The 17,750-nt window shown below is 35.8% G+C and overlaps 1 protein-coding gene across 6 annotated transcripts in view; it reads right to left on the reverse strand.

The window, feature by feature from the left end:
• LOC149069985 (serine/threonine-protein phosphatase CPPED1-like) overlaps window positions 1-17,750 on the reverse strand; it is a 25,711-nt gene continuing 7,961 nt past the window's right edge. Inside the window, exons 1-6 of one of the 6 annotated variants that reach the window (XM_089249400.1) lie at window positions 15,834-15,903; window positions 9,865-9,950; window positions 6,890-7,099; window positions 4,682-4,911; window positions 2,989-3,181; window positions 1-305 (exon numbers count right to left, since the gene is read on the reverse strand). In XM_089249400.1, the coding sequence (XP_089105526.1) occupies window positions 103-305; window positions 2,989-3,181; window positions 4,682-4,911; window positions 6,890-7,099; window positions 9,865-9,925 (897 nt within the window). In that variant the 5' untranslated portion in view covers window positions 9,926-9,950; window positions 15,834-15,903 and the 3' untranslated portion in view covers window positions 1-102. Of the gene's footprint in view, window positions 306-2,988; window positions 3,182-4,681; window positions 4,912-6,889; window positions 7,100-9,864; window positions 9,951-10,798; window positions 10,846-11,244; window positions 11,538-15,833; window positions 15,904-17,750 lie in introns of those variants that run through there. The other 5 variants (XM_089249398.1, XM_089249404.1, XM_089249399.1 and 2 more) reach the window with 5 other exon arrangements.

Here is a 17,750-nt window from a genome sequence, read left to right on the forward strand (position 1 = left end):
TTAATTATAAAAATTTAATGCAGCATCTGATGACATCCAACATAACTCCAACAACAGCGTTCATAATTTTAAATAAAATTCAGGACATAAAATTCATAAACATCAGGACAGATCGATAGTTTTTGGTACATCATCAAGAGAATAATAATCATGTTTCACCCTATCCTCAAGAACCTTAACTATCCTGAAACCAGACTTATCAACTCCTAGCTGACCTCCAACGGCGGATGTGACTATGAGCTCCATATTTTTGTAGTATCCTCCAGCATTACGGTGATAATGACCACAGAATATGGCAGACACACCTAAAAAGTAAATTTTCTTATTTATCATGGTTTCCATCATGGGATTTATCACATGGAAATCAACACAGTATTTTTGTTAGAACTTGTAATAGAGTTTGGTAACAACTGCAGAATTATATAAAATATCAATCTGTTGTTTCTGTGTATGATTAATTTTTTATGAATCCCTCAATGACTTTAAATTAATAGACCCACCATTTCAAATTGATTCTAAAATAGTGATATTCTCCAGCTATAGGGCCAATGAACGCCAGGGGCTCTGCCACCGGACTTATCCCGTTGCCGAGATCTCTTCCAGCCCAGCTTCGTGGCAGAGTCTGGGACAATGTGAGTGCACCTAACAGTCTGAGTGTGTAGCTAGTGTGTTTTTTTATATTTCAGTGCTGCCATCTATTCCTCAAATTGTGAGTGAAGTGTAATGATTGAATATTTGTAACATTGTAGGCCTGTTGCTGGAGAGAGACTTTTTAATGGGGAGATCGGCTCACATTCACGCCTTGAAGTTGGAAACCACAGAAAACCAACTTCAGCTGGCCACCACTGTGGTGCCGGTGGGTTTTGAACCCGGATCCTCGCAATGCGAGCCCATCACTATGACCACTCGACCACCACAGCGGCTCCAGCTATAGGGCCATTGTCAATGCTTTTAAATATTTACATTTTCATACCGATAACAGCCCTCTAATATAAGAAACTATTTCTATCGAGGACAACTGCAAAAACCTGATCAGTTCCAAAATATTTATTCTTTAAATAAAATTATATAAATCATTCAATATACATGAAGTCATCTATCAATGTTGCATTCAACGTTCTTTTAATGAACGTTAATGGTAAGAGGCTGATTGGACTTCGGTGACTCCCGTTCAATGAATCCAATTTTCTCGGGTTGGAGAGGTTGTTCAATTAGCTAAAGACCACAGCAACACCCTTTGATGTCAGAAGGAGCCTATAGGATACCTTGTGTGTGCAGCAAAGTCTACGTAAGCACAACTAAATGACCAATAGCAACTAAAACTATAGAACACAGCAGAAACTATGAGTTGGGCCAAACAGATAAGTGGCTATTGTAAATGACCAGCTAATCAAACTAAGATACTAACATTCTATTCTGCAAAGACGATTTTCCCCTCGATTATACAAAGAGAAAATAAAAGTCTTCAAATGCTTCAACTGCTACAACAAGAGAGAAGAAGCAATAAAGTTAAGATGAACTCAGATCCCAGCCTTGAGGAATGCCACGAGACCCCTTCTATGTTCTATGGCCAACATCAGAGCAAACAAAAGAACCAGTTTAATGACTCTGCAACTGTCAACCAGGGTACGTGATAAATGACCAATTTCAGCAAGTCAAGTCTAATCAAGCTAAGTTGATCGAAAGACAGCACCATTTTTCCATGATTCAATCTGTCAATGCAGACAATAATAGTTTCCATTTTATCTCATTCATTGCACTAAGGTTCATCTAATATCTCCTGCTGATGATGCCACAAATTGATGTTGGACAGCACTGCGATGGTTTAATGCACAAATATGGTAAGGGGCATTTTTTTGTAAAAATGGAGTAAGTGTATGAGTTGGAAGCCATAGTTCCAGATATTATAATGCACAAATGTGGTAAGTGATAAGTAGACAGGAAAACAGTTTTAGCATTCAGTGATGTGCTATGTGAATGTATTCATATGCAACACTAAACTTTGAAAACGCTCTCCTGAAAAATCAGCAAAATGTCACTCCCCACATGTGCACACTAAGCCATTGATTGAGTCTGAATTTAAACTCAGAATCGCCATTGAAACAGAGAAAATTAGATTTGTTCAGTGGTAATTTATGCATATTCTGCTTCTTAAATAAACATGAATCATCATAAAAGATGTTATTCACAGGTGTTAATTTTTATCTGCCCATTGGACTCAAGCTTCCCCGCCCCAATATATATTTACCACCATTTATACCATATACAACTACTAGGTTTGAGTTCCCCCCACCAATATTTGTGAACCATCCCAATACTTCCAATAGCTATAAGCTTTTCGTATCATTGAGGAACCATTTTCTGAAAATGAACTCATAATATGTACTCATAAAAATATACAGTGCATGTCACATCAGAACTCTGGGTTCTTGATAGCTATATTCAAAACAAACCCGGATGAACATATACATTTATCAGCAAGGGAGGATGTAAACTTTCTGTCCTCCTAAATAGTTTTGGACATTGAAAATATGAATTTATACAGGGAAAAAATACTTCTGGTTTAACCTAAGCTTCAAAAATATACATCCAATCCAAACTCTGCAAAAGTGATAACAATACCCGAATGGTAACATCATCATTGATTCCAACGAATTGTGTCTATTGCAGTAGTGTACACAGGATGTTCGGGGTGGGGGGGGGAAAGGTTGTTAAAATTTTTCTTTCTTGCAGGGGTTTTGCTTTTTTGTTTTTTACTACAAAAATGCACTTGAAATTTTTAAGAAGAATGAGGCAGCTTTCCAATTTTGTCAAATATACCTAATCTAATGATCAAACAAATCTCTGACTTATCTTATTACACAATTTATGGTTATAACCATAATTGTGTAATTATGTAAACCCATTATAAAAAGCATGAGTTTCGTCAGAAATCAGCAAACATCATGAAGCTCAAAAGCTCATTCATAAATAAGTCCCTAAACATACCTGCTTGATGGAATTTTTCCAGCATTGCTTTCCTTAATTCGATCTCAATGTTGAAATATATCTTATTTTCTTCCGGTTCTTTAACAAACCATGGGATATGCTGGAAAATCAAGACGTGCTTGTATCCACCATTTTTCGCTTCATTGAGCTGTTCATCAAGCCATTCATCTTGCTTCGCAGCCAAATCTTCCACCTGTATCAGAAGTTCAATAACCCATGAACTTATATCCCATAACATTGTAAGTATATACAGGGTGATTATAAAAAAACTATCCAGACATATGCGCCCCTAACTATCATACCATTCACAGAAACGGAATGAAATTTTGGCATAAGGTATTTTGATGTATGCGCTCAAGAATGATATGAAAACAACAGTGTCACTCTAACAGTTATGGTTACAGTGAGAAAATTTCGAAAATATCAAATGGCAACACCAAGTTTTTTGTATTGGAATGTGATCTCCATTGTGAAAACCCCTAAATAGCGTTCGAACGGCAACTGTAGCATGAAAATCACCGGCGGTAGATAGGCTAAAAGTGAGGACAACCAATAAGGACAGAGAAGCAGCATAAAATAAAGCATTTTATTGTGTTTCACAAATTTTCCACATGACCTTGTGAAGGACTAATCCGGCTGGGATCTCAGCCGAAGAAACGGTTTGACGAATGAAACGAACATTAATGCTCTGGTGCACGGCAAAGTCCTTTTTACTTTTTCCTTGCCTAGCTCCGGGGATTTTCGTGCTACAGGTGCCATTCCAACGCTATTTAGTGTTTTTCAGTATGGAGATCGCATTCCAATACAAAAAACTTGGTGTTGCCATTTGATATTTTCGAAATTTTCTCACTGTAACCGTAACTGTTAGAGTGACACTGTTGTTTTCCATATCATTCTTGAGCGCATACCTCAAAATACCTTATGCCAAAATTTCATTCAGTTTCTGTGAATGGTATGATAGATAGGGGCCCATATGTTGGGATAGTTTTTTTATAATCACCCCATATATATTTAGGAATAATACGGGGAAATTAGGAATAATTTAGGAATATTTATCACATACTCTCATATATATATATATGAGAGTATGTGATAAATATTCCTTAAATAGAATAAATTGCAACAAAAGGGTACATTATTATAATACTCCCATAATTAGAGGCTGGATTATATGCACTAAAAACAGTGAAATGTGCTAAAAATGCTGAAATATACGAAATCAAAAACACGTGAGAAAAATTAAAACAAAAAAATCCATATCTATATATATATCATATGCTGAAGTATGGTGCCAAAAATGCAAAACATACACAAAAATATGTATTTCAAAATGTCAAAAAATTCATAAAAACTAGAAATATGCATTTAAAAATACTAAAATAAAGATAAAAATTGGAAAATATGCTTTGAAAATTCTTCATGTAGAAATATACGTAAAATAAAATAAAAAAGCATTTGAATATGCTCAAGTTTACCTAAAAATGGAAAATATATATATATGCACATAAACGAAAAAAAACCATCCGTATTAAAAGCACTAAAGTATGACCTAACCTAAATAAGAAAAAAATATATACAATAAAACTAGAAAATATGCACAAAAATGAAGAACACATGTATTTAGAAGTGCAAAAATATGTATATAAAAATACAAAACGTATAATACACATTGAATACAAATTAAATCATTTACCTTACTACGATTTTCATAGAACTGTGAATTCAGGACGATGAACATGACACCGCCTACAAAAAAGCTGAAATAGTCATCTCCGAACTTCTCTGTGTACCCTTGGATGGAGGATGGGGTGGGCATGTCTCCTACATCGTGATTACCACACACACAAACGAGCGGAATATCTGGATGGAGTTTGGCAAAAACTTTGAAGAAATCATTCTCCTGCTCTAAACGATACTCTGCACCTAAAAGTATAACATTTAGTTGTGATTTAATACATTTTTCCTCTACATCAAACTGTGTCACTCTCGATTTGACTTCACCATGCTTTTTTGAAATGCACAAAAATGATTTTTACCTGCGAAATAAATATCTTTTAGATAAATCCAATATCATTATAGACATTTGGACTTTCGCATCCCCATGAGATTTCTTTTTCATCTCCTATATTTGCCTCATCACACATCCAAGCATGAGCTTGGTGTGACACAATGTGAGTTAGAATAGCACGTATATTCACGAAGATATAAATGTTTTCTATAAAAATTCCAATTTTTCGCTTGTTTTTCCCTTATAGCATGCAGAGTTTTTAACCAATTTCTATGAAATTTATAAAAAAATTGGCACTACACACGAGACACCCTGTGTGAGAATTCATTATTATATTTGCAACAATTTATTATTGAGATATGAATATTTTTAGTAAATGCTTTTTAATTGTGCATGCACAGAAAATATCAATTTTATTTTTTCATAATTTGGTTGCCAGATACATAATGCAACTAACATAAAAATTCCAGTTGAATGTTGTGAAAATTCAGAAAGAAATGCCTGATATCGTGAGCTGTAATTTAAGTTACTGGCTGAGAGAACCTGGATGATAAGGGATTTCCCACAAATTGGTGTTTCGATTATTTTGTCATTTGATTATTTTGTTCTGTTTCTTCATTTTGACATCACACACGTGTGCTATGTTCAAGCGTTTCTCTTATGTAGCATCAGAAACATGTCTTCACTCATTCACATGAAGCTGTGGGCTTATTTATGAAACATTTAACTAAAACATAAAATAACCAAAATATCAATTTGTGGAAACTCCCTTATCATCCAGGTACTCTCAGCCAAAATGCGGGCCAACCTCTCCCGTAATAAAAGTTGTGCACACAAAGAGCAACAGACCTACAACGATACAATTGTTCAATCATTACTCTTCACTCATAGTTAGAAAAACTGATGGTAGACGGCATCACCACATGTAACAAGCATTATACTGAAACAAACTTTTCGCTTCAGGTTCACTACACGTACATGCCCATTCAAACACGTACAAATTCGTTAGAAGTTCCGCAGAGGAATGTGGACGAGGTGCATGTGCGGTTTAGTAGTAAGTAGTAGAGTAGGTACTCTCAGCCGGTAACTTAAATTATAGCTCATGATATTGTGTATATCTTTCTGAATTTTTAAAACATTCATTTGGAATTTTTATATAAGTTGCATTATGTATCTAGCAAGTAAGTTATGAAATAAAATCTATATTTCCTGCACATGCACAATTAAAAATCATTTACTAAAATTTTTTATATCCATTGAGTAATAAATTTCCACATTCTAAATCCCTACACAAAGTGTTTCGTGTGTAGTGTCACTTTTTTTGTAAATTTCATATAAATTGGTTGAAAACATTGTAAGCAAAAAACGTGAGATGAAAATTGGAATTTCCATAGAAAATACTTATATCTTTGTGATTATACATGCTATTCCCATGAAAATGAACACACAAGTATTGCAGAGAGCTTGTACAATATTTTGTGAAAGTTATAAATCATTTACAGTTTTTTATCATACAGAGTTAATCACAAACCTTTTTCCTTCCCTATTGAATTTTTTGTCAGCCCAACCCACACACACAAATGCACTCTCGTGATTAAATTTTCACTGGAAATTGTGAGTACACACAGAGTTCACATGGCCAAAATTTCAGAACAATTTGGCTGCTATCTTTCTAGAAATTTGAGGAAATGTTCAAACTCCAAAAAAAGATACAGACTTTTGGAAACATAATGTAAGTTAATGATGTAACATAATGACGTAACATAATGACATTTTTGAAAAAAAAAAATTGAAATTATTGAAAAGTTTAATTAGAGTTTTCATAGACTTTACCATGGTATACACATTTTCATATACTTTTTTTAATGGAGTTATTTGCAGTAAGATTCTTACCAGGAAAAGCATGCACTAAATCTCCACAGACGACGAAGAACCTGGGTCGGGGGACGATGGAATTCACCGCCTCGATTGCTTGTGTAGTAAGAGCGATTTCCTTGTCCCAAGTTGGAATAGGGTATTTAAGAATATATGTGTCAATCATCCCGAACTGTGTGTCGGCACCTTGGATGAAGGTGAATGGTCCATTCCACTTTTCTTCTTTTTCTATTTATGTGAAAAATTAAGAAAAGGCATGCAAGTTTGACTCGTTTAAACCATGGTATTGAGTGTGTGACAACATGTATTGCAAGAGGGGAAAAAAAATGCATTAAAATAATGTGTCACATGTCACATACATATGGTCTACTTCAGGGCTGGACAAAACACAAAAAAATCTAGGTGCCGGAAAGAACTTTTAGGCGCCAAAAAAAATCTTATCTGAAGGAAAACATCCAAAGTAATGCTTCCTTTGACTTTTTCAGGACATAATTACCCTGTTTCATGTTGGCAGATATGATGTTATAAATTCCATCAACTAATCACTCTAAATTTTGCACAGCTCTCAGCCTTCAATTTAGTAAACACGCAAAGAAAATTTTAGGTGCCAATGCCAATTTTTTAGTCGCAATGGAAACCTGGCAATCATCCATCCCTTTTCTACTTCATAAAGAAGACTACATACATAAATTTATTTATTTATGCATTAAGCTATGTATATGCTATAGTCCATGGCCGATGTCTAGTGTCATTGCAAAGTGGCTGGCCTTTCTATAAAGATGCCATAAAGATGTAAAGCTATGTATAGCTACAAATCAACACTCAACTAATCAAGATCATTTGTTCTGGAATCAGGCTAATTAGCCAAAATCATCATCACCTGAAACACAATATATTCCATAGATTTCTATGGAGAATTGTTTAATTCGTTCCAGGAATGGCCCAAAATTTGGATGCAAGTTTTATAAAACACTAAAATGCACTATAAAAAAAGACAAAAACTGACAGAAGGTTAGTAGTATATCTATATATTTAGATGTACTCTGCACTTATTAATACAAGATATACAGAAAAACTGGCTCATTTTGTAGAGATACCGATTTTTGGAAAAATGTCATCTCTGCTGCTAACAGGACTCAACCTATATATATATATATACATATATAGAGCATTCAGCGCATATATATATATATATATATACGGGGTGATTATAAAAAAACTATCCCGACATATGGGCGCTCAAGAATGATATGGAAAACAACAGTGTCACTCTAACAGTTACGGTTACAGTGAGAAAATTTCGAAAATATCAAATGGCAACACCAAGTTTTTTGTATTGGAATGCGATCTCCATATTGAAAAACACTAAATAGCGTTGGAATGGCACCTGTAGCACGAAAATCCCCGGAGCTAGGCAAGGAAAAAGTAAAAAGGACTTTGCCGTGCACCAGAGCATTAATGTTCGTTTCATTCGTCAAACCGTTTCTTCGGCTGAGATCCCAGCCGGATTAGTCCTTCACAAGGTCATGTGGAAAATTTGTGAAACACAATAAAATGCTTTATTTTATGCTGCTTCTCTGTCCTTATTGGTTGTCCTCACTTTTAGCCTATCTACCGCCGGTGATTTTCATGCTACAGTTGCCGTTCGAACGCTATTTAGGGGTTTTCACAATGGAGATCACATTCCAATACAAAAAACTTGGTGTTGCCATTTGATATTTTCGAAATTTTCTCACTGTAACCGTAACTGTTAGAGTGACACTGTTGTTTTCCATATCATTCTTGAGCGCATACCTCAAAATACCTTATGCCAAAATTTCATTCAGTTTCTGTGAATGGTATGATAGTTAGGGGCCCATATGTCAGGATAGTTTTTTTATAATCACCCTGTATATGTGCGCTGAATGCTACAATGGCCGGTGACAGCAATCAGCTAGTAATGGCTCATAAATGACATCAGATGGTGACATATATTTAGAGAAAGATGTACTCTACACTTATGTCACCATCTGATGGCCTGATGCCATTTACGAGCTATTACTAGCTAATTGCTGTCACCAGCCATTGCATGGTACCATTCAGCATATATTGTATATATACGTGCCATTGGTTAAGTATTCTATCTGAAATTTGAAGAATGAATGGTCTCAGCAAATTGATCCTGGGATCCCCATTAATGGAGTGGGGGGAATGTTATAAGCGAACTTGACTGTAAATCTGGCTCAGAATTCTAAAAACAGATTAAATGAGAAAATGATGGATATATGGGATTGCAAAAATATGGTCACGTAAGGAAATTAATATGGTCACATAAGGAAAAACTAGTACAAGCTGCCTAGCAGTCGAGTCATTAGGAAGCTAGTCTCTTACTGTGCAGGTCTGGGTTCGAATCCCAGTTCGGGCACATGGATGTTTACTAACACTAACAAATTCCCTGGAAGGATCATGCTGATCCCTTAGGAATACATGATCCTCACATTATTTAAAAAAAAGAGATGTAGAAAATCACAGGTGCAACGTCTCCCTCACAAAGAAAGATCAAGACAATAATAGTCTTGTACGTATATCCAAGTGCACAAAAGCGCAGGCTGGTTTCCAGTTCTGCAAGTCAGTGCCATTACGGATTAACATATAAGCACGCTAATACATACAAATCATTGAAAAATTAGCGTAATCTTTTGTTGTTCATGTGCTTCTTTTGAATTTAATAAAGGTGTGTTAGACTTCTGGATACAAACATCTCTCAGGAAACGCTTTGACAAATCCTCTCGGAGATACAAATGGAGATGTTTCTAGTCCGCCAATGCCATAAAACTCCAATTTAACTATGCAACCCTGATACAGATTTATTTCACACAGGTATATCCTGAAAAAACAACCCCTAGTGGCACATCTCATAGATCTCGCCATGACTTCCAGTCACATGCTGTTTGGGAACTGCTTTTTTGTTGTTGTTTTTTTTCAAAATATGAGTAAGCTCAAGTTATGCTCACCCTTTTCAAAACCTACGAAAGTTCTGTTCTTTGCCTTGATCACAAAATCACTCTGCGCCATACCGACTTACGGGAATGCACTGTTCCTGTAAATACAAGATAACAAGACTCACATCAGAGACTCCTTGGATATAAGATACAATGCTAGTTAATAATAATAATTATAGGTTCTTTTTCCAAGTACAAATGTCCCGTCATATCACGCGCCACATTCCTTGCCCAGGCATGGACCCAGGCTGATGTGTACGGAGCTGCGATTAATTGTGCAATTTCATAGGATTGCCAAGTATTTAATTTTGAGTTAGAAGTTTGTTGTGTCCACTGGAAATCAAACCCGGGACCTTTTACTAACTGTGCAAGTGCACTGATCATTATACCAGGGAGACTTGGTATTTCTTTCCTTAAATCATGCAAGGTCGAGTAACTTGTTACTTGTAACTATTTCTGTACTTAAGTACAAACAAGTCAAGCTACTGTGAGTATTATAAGGGAAGAAAGGTTATATCTCTGCGACAGGATGATCAGTGTCCTCGCCCAAACTGTAAGAGGTCCTGGGTTTGATTCCTGGCGAAGATAAACTTTTCTTTCCCAAGTTCATCTCGGTGTGATAACCAGAGAATCTCTTGATTATCTCTCTTTCTATCACTCTTATCGTGGGCCAGGGAATTGGATTTTTTAGTCTTTATAGGGATGGAAATCTTCCATCCCTATAAAGACTTTCTTTTATTTTCCTTTCAAACAAAAATAAAACTCCAATCTACCGCCCATAGGCAATTCACCGAATGTGTGCATGTGTACCCAACAGTCTGAGTGTCTCTCTAGTATTTTGTGATTTTCTTTAGTGGCGCCAAATCTTTTTTAAATTGTGAGTGTAGGCAATGATTGAACATTTGTACTATTGTAAGTCTGCTACAAGATCGAAGCGCACGTGCGCCTCAAAGTTGGGAACCATTGAAAACCAACAGCCACCACTGAGCAGACTCTGGGGTTCAAAGGATCTCCAGTCAGTGCCGTCTTAAAGCATGGGCCCACCAGGGCACTGCCCCAAGGGAATAGGGGCCTCACAGAAATTAGAACAGTTGCAATTTTCAAAATTTTGTCAAATAAGGCCTCAGAAGCATCTCTTGGTCCGGGGGCCAATGATGTTCTTAAGACGGCCCTTATTACAGTTGAATCCCGTTATAGCAAAAATCTCGTTTTAACGAACACTTTTCTAATCTCCCAAATAAGTTTACAGAGGAACAATGCTAGGTAACCTGGAATTCCTTAAAAGCAAATTTCGTTTTAACGAAGTGATTCCTCCGTTCTCTTGGTGTTCGTTATAACGGGATTCGACTGTATAATACGTATACGTTATTTCTCGCATAACTTGACAAGTACCCCAATTAATAAATGAAATGGGCGTATCGAGAACAAATAACAACATGAACATTAACAACTAATTATATATGCAATGGAAATATAATAATAGTAATCTAAGTAATCTATAACAAACTCCCGAAATATCTTACACACTTTAGAATAGTGGGAACGGCTGTAACTGCTCTTCTCAGAGTTGCCCTGATCGTTAAAAATTTCTAGCTAAAATCTTTTTCAAAAGTAGCCGAAAAGTAGTCTGAAATATTCGAACTTGTGCTGCCAGCTAGGTAAGCAACGCACGAACTACAGTTTCACGGTAATGTAGCCTCACTGAGCTATAATAAAACCTTTCCTTATAGCTAAGGTGACCAACACAGTCCCAGTATTTCCTCTTTTTTTGGCCATCCCGACTTTTTGGCAAAAGTGTCCCGGTTTTTCCCGTATTTCACACGGAGCCTACTTGAATTTTTGTTCTTTATTGAAGTCAAAGATTGAAATTATTTTTAAACTCATAAATTATTTTATGATAATTACAACTACACATGGGATATTAATCTCCCACATTTGCCTTGGTAAAAGTTTTTTTTTCGTGGAATACATTTTAATCCTCCTGTAATTTGTAGTAATGCATCATTTCCTGCCATTGTGATTTTTCCGTTATTTCAACAATGTTTGGCAACTTTGTTTGCTTTTGGCGATAATTGGCGACGTCCTGTATTTCCCCGTATTTCTCTCGAGAAAATATGGTCAGCCTACTTATAGCTCAGTGTGTAGCCTACAAAAAGCAGTGACTTATAGTTAGGGTGACCATATGTCCCCGTATTTCTCAAGACAGTCCCGGCTGTTTTGGCTGCCCCGACTTTTCTGCAAAAATGTCCTGGTTTTCACGTATTTTCTACAAAGCTAACTTGACTTTTTATTATGACATGTGTCGCTCTTCATTTGTTAATACAAGATACAGGCCTACAGAAAACTGGATGTTGTGAAGATATTTGTGTAAATATCTTCACAACATCTAGTTTCTGTATATCTTGACTTTTTATTCTTTAAATCAATGATTAAAATCATTTTTCCAACACAGAAATTACATTACGATAATTACGATTACAAACGAGAATGTATACATAGTTGTCTTTTCTCACACATTTGTCTTTTTTTTTTAATTCACTGCAATTTTAAGCGGTGCTTCATTTTCCGCGATTGATGACTTTTCTCTGATTTTTAGCACGAGTTGGCGACTTTGCTTACTTTCAGCATCATTTTTTGGCGATAATTGGCGATGTCCCGTTTTTCCCCGTATTTCTAAGCTCAATTTCCCGTATTTTTCTCGAGTAAATATGGTCAGTCTACTTATAGTTTTTCTTTTTATCAAAACTCCCCCCCCCCAGGGGAGCAGCGGGCTCGGGGCAGAATTTTTCTTAGAGCCCCCTTCCCTTGAAAGGGAAGCATTATTATAATAGTATTATGCAAAATACGTGTACATTTTTTGTGGGAGCCCCCATTTGGCTTTGGGACCTGAGGCAGTGACCGGGTTAAGTTATGGGCCTGCTTTACTAGAATAGGAACTTACTGTTGTGTGAGATAACTCAATGATTACTTTTTCCTGCATGGGTTATTATTTTTTAATGCATATTTACTCATTTTTAGCAAAAAATTTCGGAATCTATGACGATTTTTTTCGAGGGAGGTTCCTTTTGTGCATATTTTGCCAATTTCTTTTAGGCTCTAATGATGTTAAATTGGGGATCGATTGGACATTTTTATAATAATCAACTCGCTATCTAAATGCTCTATTTCTGGCAAAAGTAGAAGAAAATGGAGGTGATAAAAAAAAGTGAACTGCAGCGTGTTCAACAATTACCTTCCAGAGAAGTTCTAGCTAGAGGTTGTATCTAGGACAGCTTCCCAACCGCCGGGCCCTGACATCAATGAAACTGGGCCGTGAGTGGTACATTGTTTGACTTTTACCCATTTATTTCACATTAACCATATGTATGTGAGTTAGCTTTCCAGTCTACTACACTACTAATACTTCACCAAGCACCAACTCCCGCTATATCGCTCTATTGCAATTTACTGCCATTAATGAGATCAGTGCCGTCTTAAGGCATGGGCCCCACCCAAGCACGGCTCTGGGGCCTCAAGACAAAAGGGGCCTCACAAAAATGAGATCAAGTTAAAATTTTCGAGAATTTGCCTGGTAGGGCCTATAATGCTCTTAAGACGGCCCTGAATGAGATGGGTTGGAAATAAAGGCACACTATCTATTGGCCTCAACTCAAGCTCGTTAGGGGAAATATCTTAACTGTATATACTCGAGTTTGAACCGACCGGGATTTGAACCTGCGCCGCCTGTGAGCATCCTACCACTGAACCACCAATGCGAGCAACGGGTTTGAGAGGGAATCGAACAAACAACCTTCGGCACGTGTGTCTTGTGCTCTAACCACTGCTCCAACTGCGGATTGGAAGGCGCGATTGCCTTCCAATTATGAAAAAATAGATTAACCGGGCAGCGGGCTTCCACAGGTTGAGAACCACTGATGTAGGAGGTAATGGTTCACCTTTCTCGTGTGGCCACTCCGACTGAAGAAAAACACGCAAAAAAATGGAACCAGTTGCATTTTTTTTGCGTTCGACATTGAGAACGTACCTTTTGTGAGAGGAAAGCGTGTTGTGTGTGACCGGGGGTCCTACACAAGCCCCCTATTGTCCATTTTTTTTGCACTTATTTCCCTCTCTCGCTTCACGCTCGTGTCTCCTTAGCCTCTCTAAACTAAAGGAATATTTTTTTAAAGTTCAATGACTAGGTTAATTATTTAATCAAGTAGGCCTACAGTTAATTAATTAATCATACTTGATAAAAAAAAATCTAGAGTTCACGTGCTCAGCAAAATTACTACTTATTCTGTCTTCAAAAAATGTAAATTATCGATATTTGCACAAAAGTGGTGAAAACAAAATTTTCGCATCATTCGTAAAAACTGTTAAATTTATTCATAAAAAAAAGCGTTTATTACCTATTTCTTAAATACCAAAATTAAGCATTCTTACTCATCACAAGTATCGAGTGCTTCACACAGACAAAGCAAAGCATACATCAGAAGTACGCCTGTAACAAACAAGCCTCAGCCTGTGCTAGGTGATAGCAAATGTATACGCACGGCAAGCATGCTATAAACGAGTACGCTACCTAGTAGTAACTTGGCAAGTTTGTTTTTTTTTAGCTGCATATGTATCACGGGCCTTACTAGCGTTTGTGTTTCCCTGAAAGAAATTCAACAATGGCTTGGCGAATGAAATGGAATTTGTCAGGATTCCCCTTCCCCCATCGTTGCTATATAAACGGTACATATTCGTGACAAAGTTTTGTTCCAAGACGTACAACAATAATTTGAAATGATTGTTATGGTCGAAAATAATTACGTCCACTGTATAATTTATTTATATAAAGATATGCATATATAGGCATGATTAATTTATTAAATTTTCCCCTTTCGTATTAAAATATGGTATGGATGTGTATGTACAGTACTCCATAGATCAAGGAAGGAATAAAATTAAGCTTAATCTTCGAAAAAATAAACATTGATATTTTTAGCCATTTAAAATAATCTATAAATAATAATAAATTAATAAATAACAACAACATGAGGATACGAATAATAAATTATCTCGGTAAGGGATTCGTATTAAATTCAATCTTCAGTCATTGGTGTGGATCTACTTTATGTTGAGCTGCGGAGTAGGATTGTGGATGTGGTAGATAAAATATTTCCTCGAAAAAAACACAGGTTGATATTTTAAGGGGGAAAGGGTTGAGGTGTGTGTGTGTGGATTCCTTCCCTGTGGAGTCTTCATTGGTTACTGGAGGACAAGAAGACGATTTTCCCGACAGTTATACGGTGTCGAGTACTGGGGAATATCTGGAACCACGGAAATTCTCACAGGTCCTGTCGCTGTCTCTCACTTAAAGAGGTCTTATTGGTGGATGTGTCGATTGAATTAATAATTCGGAGTGGGATTTGCGTGGTAGGATCCGATCTTTTAATGGAGTTGTAAGAATTATAGGAGTAGTCAAATAGAGGTGAGAAAAAGTGGGAAAAATTCTTATTTGAGAAGCGGTTTTTTTATTTTTATGGTGACGTGGGAAAAAGTGCAAACATTGAGGGCATGGACGATGGGGGCGGTTTGTTGTTTTTTCTTCCCGCTGCGGTTTTCGGTGGTTTTCTGGAAGACAATATGTGGAAACAATTCCCTCATCGGCGGGAAAAGCGTGATGACTCGGAGGATATGTCTGGAACCACTAATTCTCCCTGGCCCCTCATCGTCTTCTCTATAAAAAGCGGTCCTGCTCTGTTAATTAAATTTATTAGTAGATTTTATTCGGATAGGGGGTGATCTAAGTCAAAGATATCAGATTTACATTATGATAGCTGTTTACGAGAAGCAGCTGAATGTGTTCAGTGGAGATTTCATAATGTTATTACACTCTCTTCAAGTTTACACTAGGCTAGTATAGTCGGTCTCTCTCTCATAACGAGCACGGATATTACAAATTTTTACATAGAATGAAATCTTTCCATTGCACGTAATTTCGAAGTGCTTACCTGTGTTAATTTGATTGCTTATAACAAACACCGATATCAGCAAAATACACCTATAACGAAGAATTTTCAACAGGTTTTTCGAGCACGAATTGTCCTTAATTTCTTTGTAATCTAATCTGAATCTTTTTATTGATAATTCCACCTCTCTACAATGCGTAGTTACAAATGATAGCTCCCGCTTTTTTACTAATGCCATAGATACTAGATTTCTGCTAATACCATAGATATACTGCGTTTTTATTCCTCTTCATTTCAGTGGATATGGTGTACGTTTTCATTAAGCACAAGAAAGAAAGTTTTTCAATATTCGTTAATTTTAATTTTTATGAATATTGTAAAATTATGAATATTGTGTATTATGAATATTGTGTATTATGAATATTGTAAAATTATGAATATTGTAAAATTATGAATATTGTAAAATTTTAATTTTTATGAATATTTTAAAATTTTAATTTTTATGAACATTATAAAAATTTAATTTTTATGAATATTGTAAAAATTTAATTTTTATGAATATTGTAAAAAATTTAATTTTTATGAATAATATAAAAATAGTATGAAATCGTTTCAGATTCAGAATTAGCTCGTAATCACCAGCTGGAGAATAATCTTAAGAGACAAAACATTTCACCCGGTCGAAAAATTTTACACACCCTGGGCATGTCGGGCAATAGATTCGTCCAATCCTGGTTCCCGGAGGAGTAAACTTGGATCCTGCTATGGGCCCGAGCTCCCTCCGCATCAAAAATTTGCCATAATTTTCATAATATCTATACATCAAAATATAAGATTTGCGTATATTTACTGAGCCTCCAACATTTGTAATAACTTTAACATATGCTGGTTCCTACGTTGCAATAACTTTAACATATGCTGGTTCCTACATTGCAATAACTTTAGCATATGCTGTGTTTCCAACGTTTAAAACATTATAAAATTATCTCTTCGAAATAAGTACATTGCAACGGGCATGAAATTTTTGAACGTTGTTTCACCTTTTCTCGCTCACGAGGACAAGAAAAACATCGCATTATCTGATATTTCACTGTATCCCATGATTTTGTAAGTGAGCGCGATTTATCAAAATAATCAAGAATTCTGTTAATGGTTGAGGAATTGCTTTTTCTCGGATAAAAAGAAATGATAGAGAGTGTAAAAAGATATCACTAAAATATTTATACGTGTAAAATCAGAAAATATCGTCGAAAATGTATTTTTTTCATGCTAAAAATGAAACTAATTTAGTTCAGCATTTATAATTATCTGAAATTTTCATGTAACGAACGCTCCGGAAGAAGAAAAAAAAAGACATATTAACCGATGCTTTATTGTATCCGGTTCTGTTGTGAGCGAGCCCAGCTTTCTTAAATGTTGTTGAAATGATAAGTATATATTAAAAAAATGACAATTTGTTTTTCAGAATATATAAAATAAGAAAAAAAATATTACTCCTATTCACTTAAAACCAGAAAGTATCGTCCATAACCAACAGTAGATGAAACCGTATTCACTCTAGTGAAACCGAAACTGCCAAAAAAGGCGTGATTATCGAAATTAAATCTGCGTTGAGATGGACGTTAGTACGCATGCTCGAATGATCATTGAAAAATTACTTTTCAACCGATATTTGACTACCAAAATTCTTTATAATTTTCAATAATTATGTTAAATTTTATCAAAATAACCACTTAGGACATAAATTTAAAAAAAAAAAATAGGTTAACATCTTTGCAAGATATGCATAGATTTTCAGAAACTAGTGTCTTAGTTTAACAGCAGATGACGCTAATACGCTGATTTTGCGAAATGAAGAGAATTTTCCCTTTTGTTCACGCATGCGTGATCGTGCGTGAGATGCATCGGTGCCGCACGGTCTCACACAGTGAGCACAATATCGAACAAAAAAATGAGTGT

This window comes from Pholcus phalangioides, unplaced genomic scaffold (assembly GCF_987345545.1).
Source record: "Pholcus phalangioides strain wild (caught in Gottingen) unplaced genomic scaffold, Ppha-v1.0 ptg000022l_1, whole genome shotgun sequence".
Taxonomy (NCBI): domain Eukaryota; kingdom Metazoa; phylum Arthropoda; class Arachnida; order Araneae; family Pholcidae; genus Pholcus; species Pholcus phalangioides.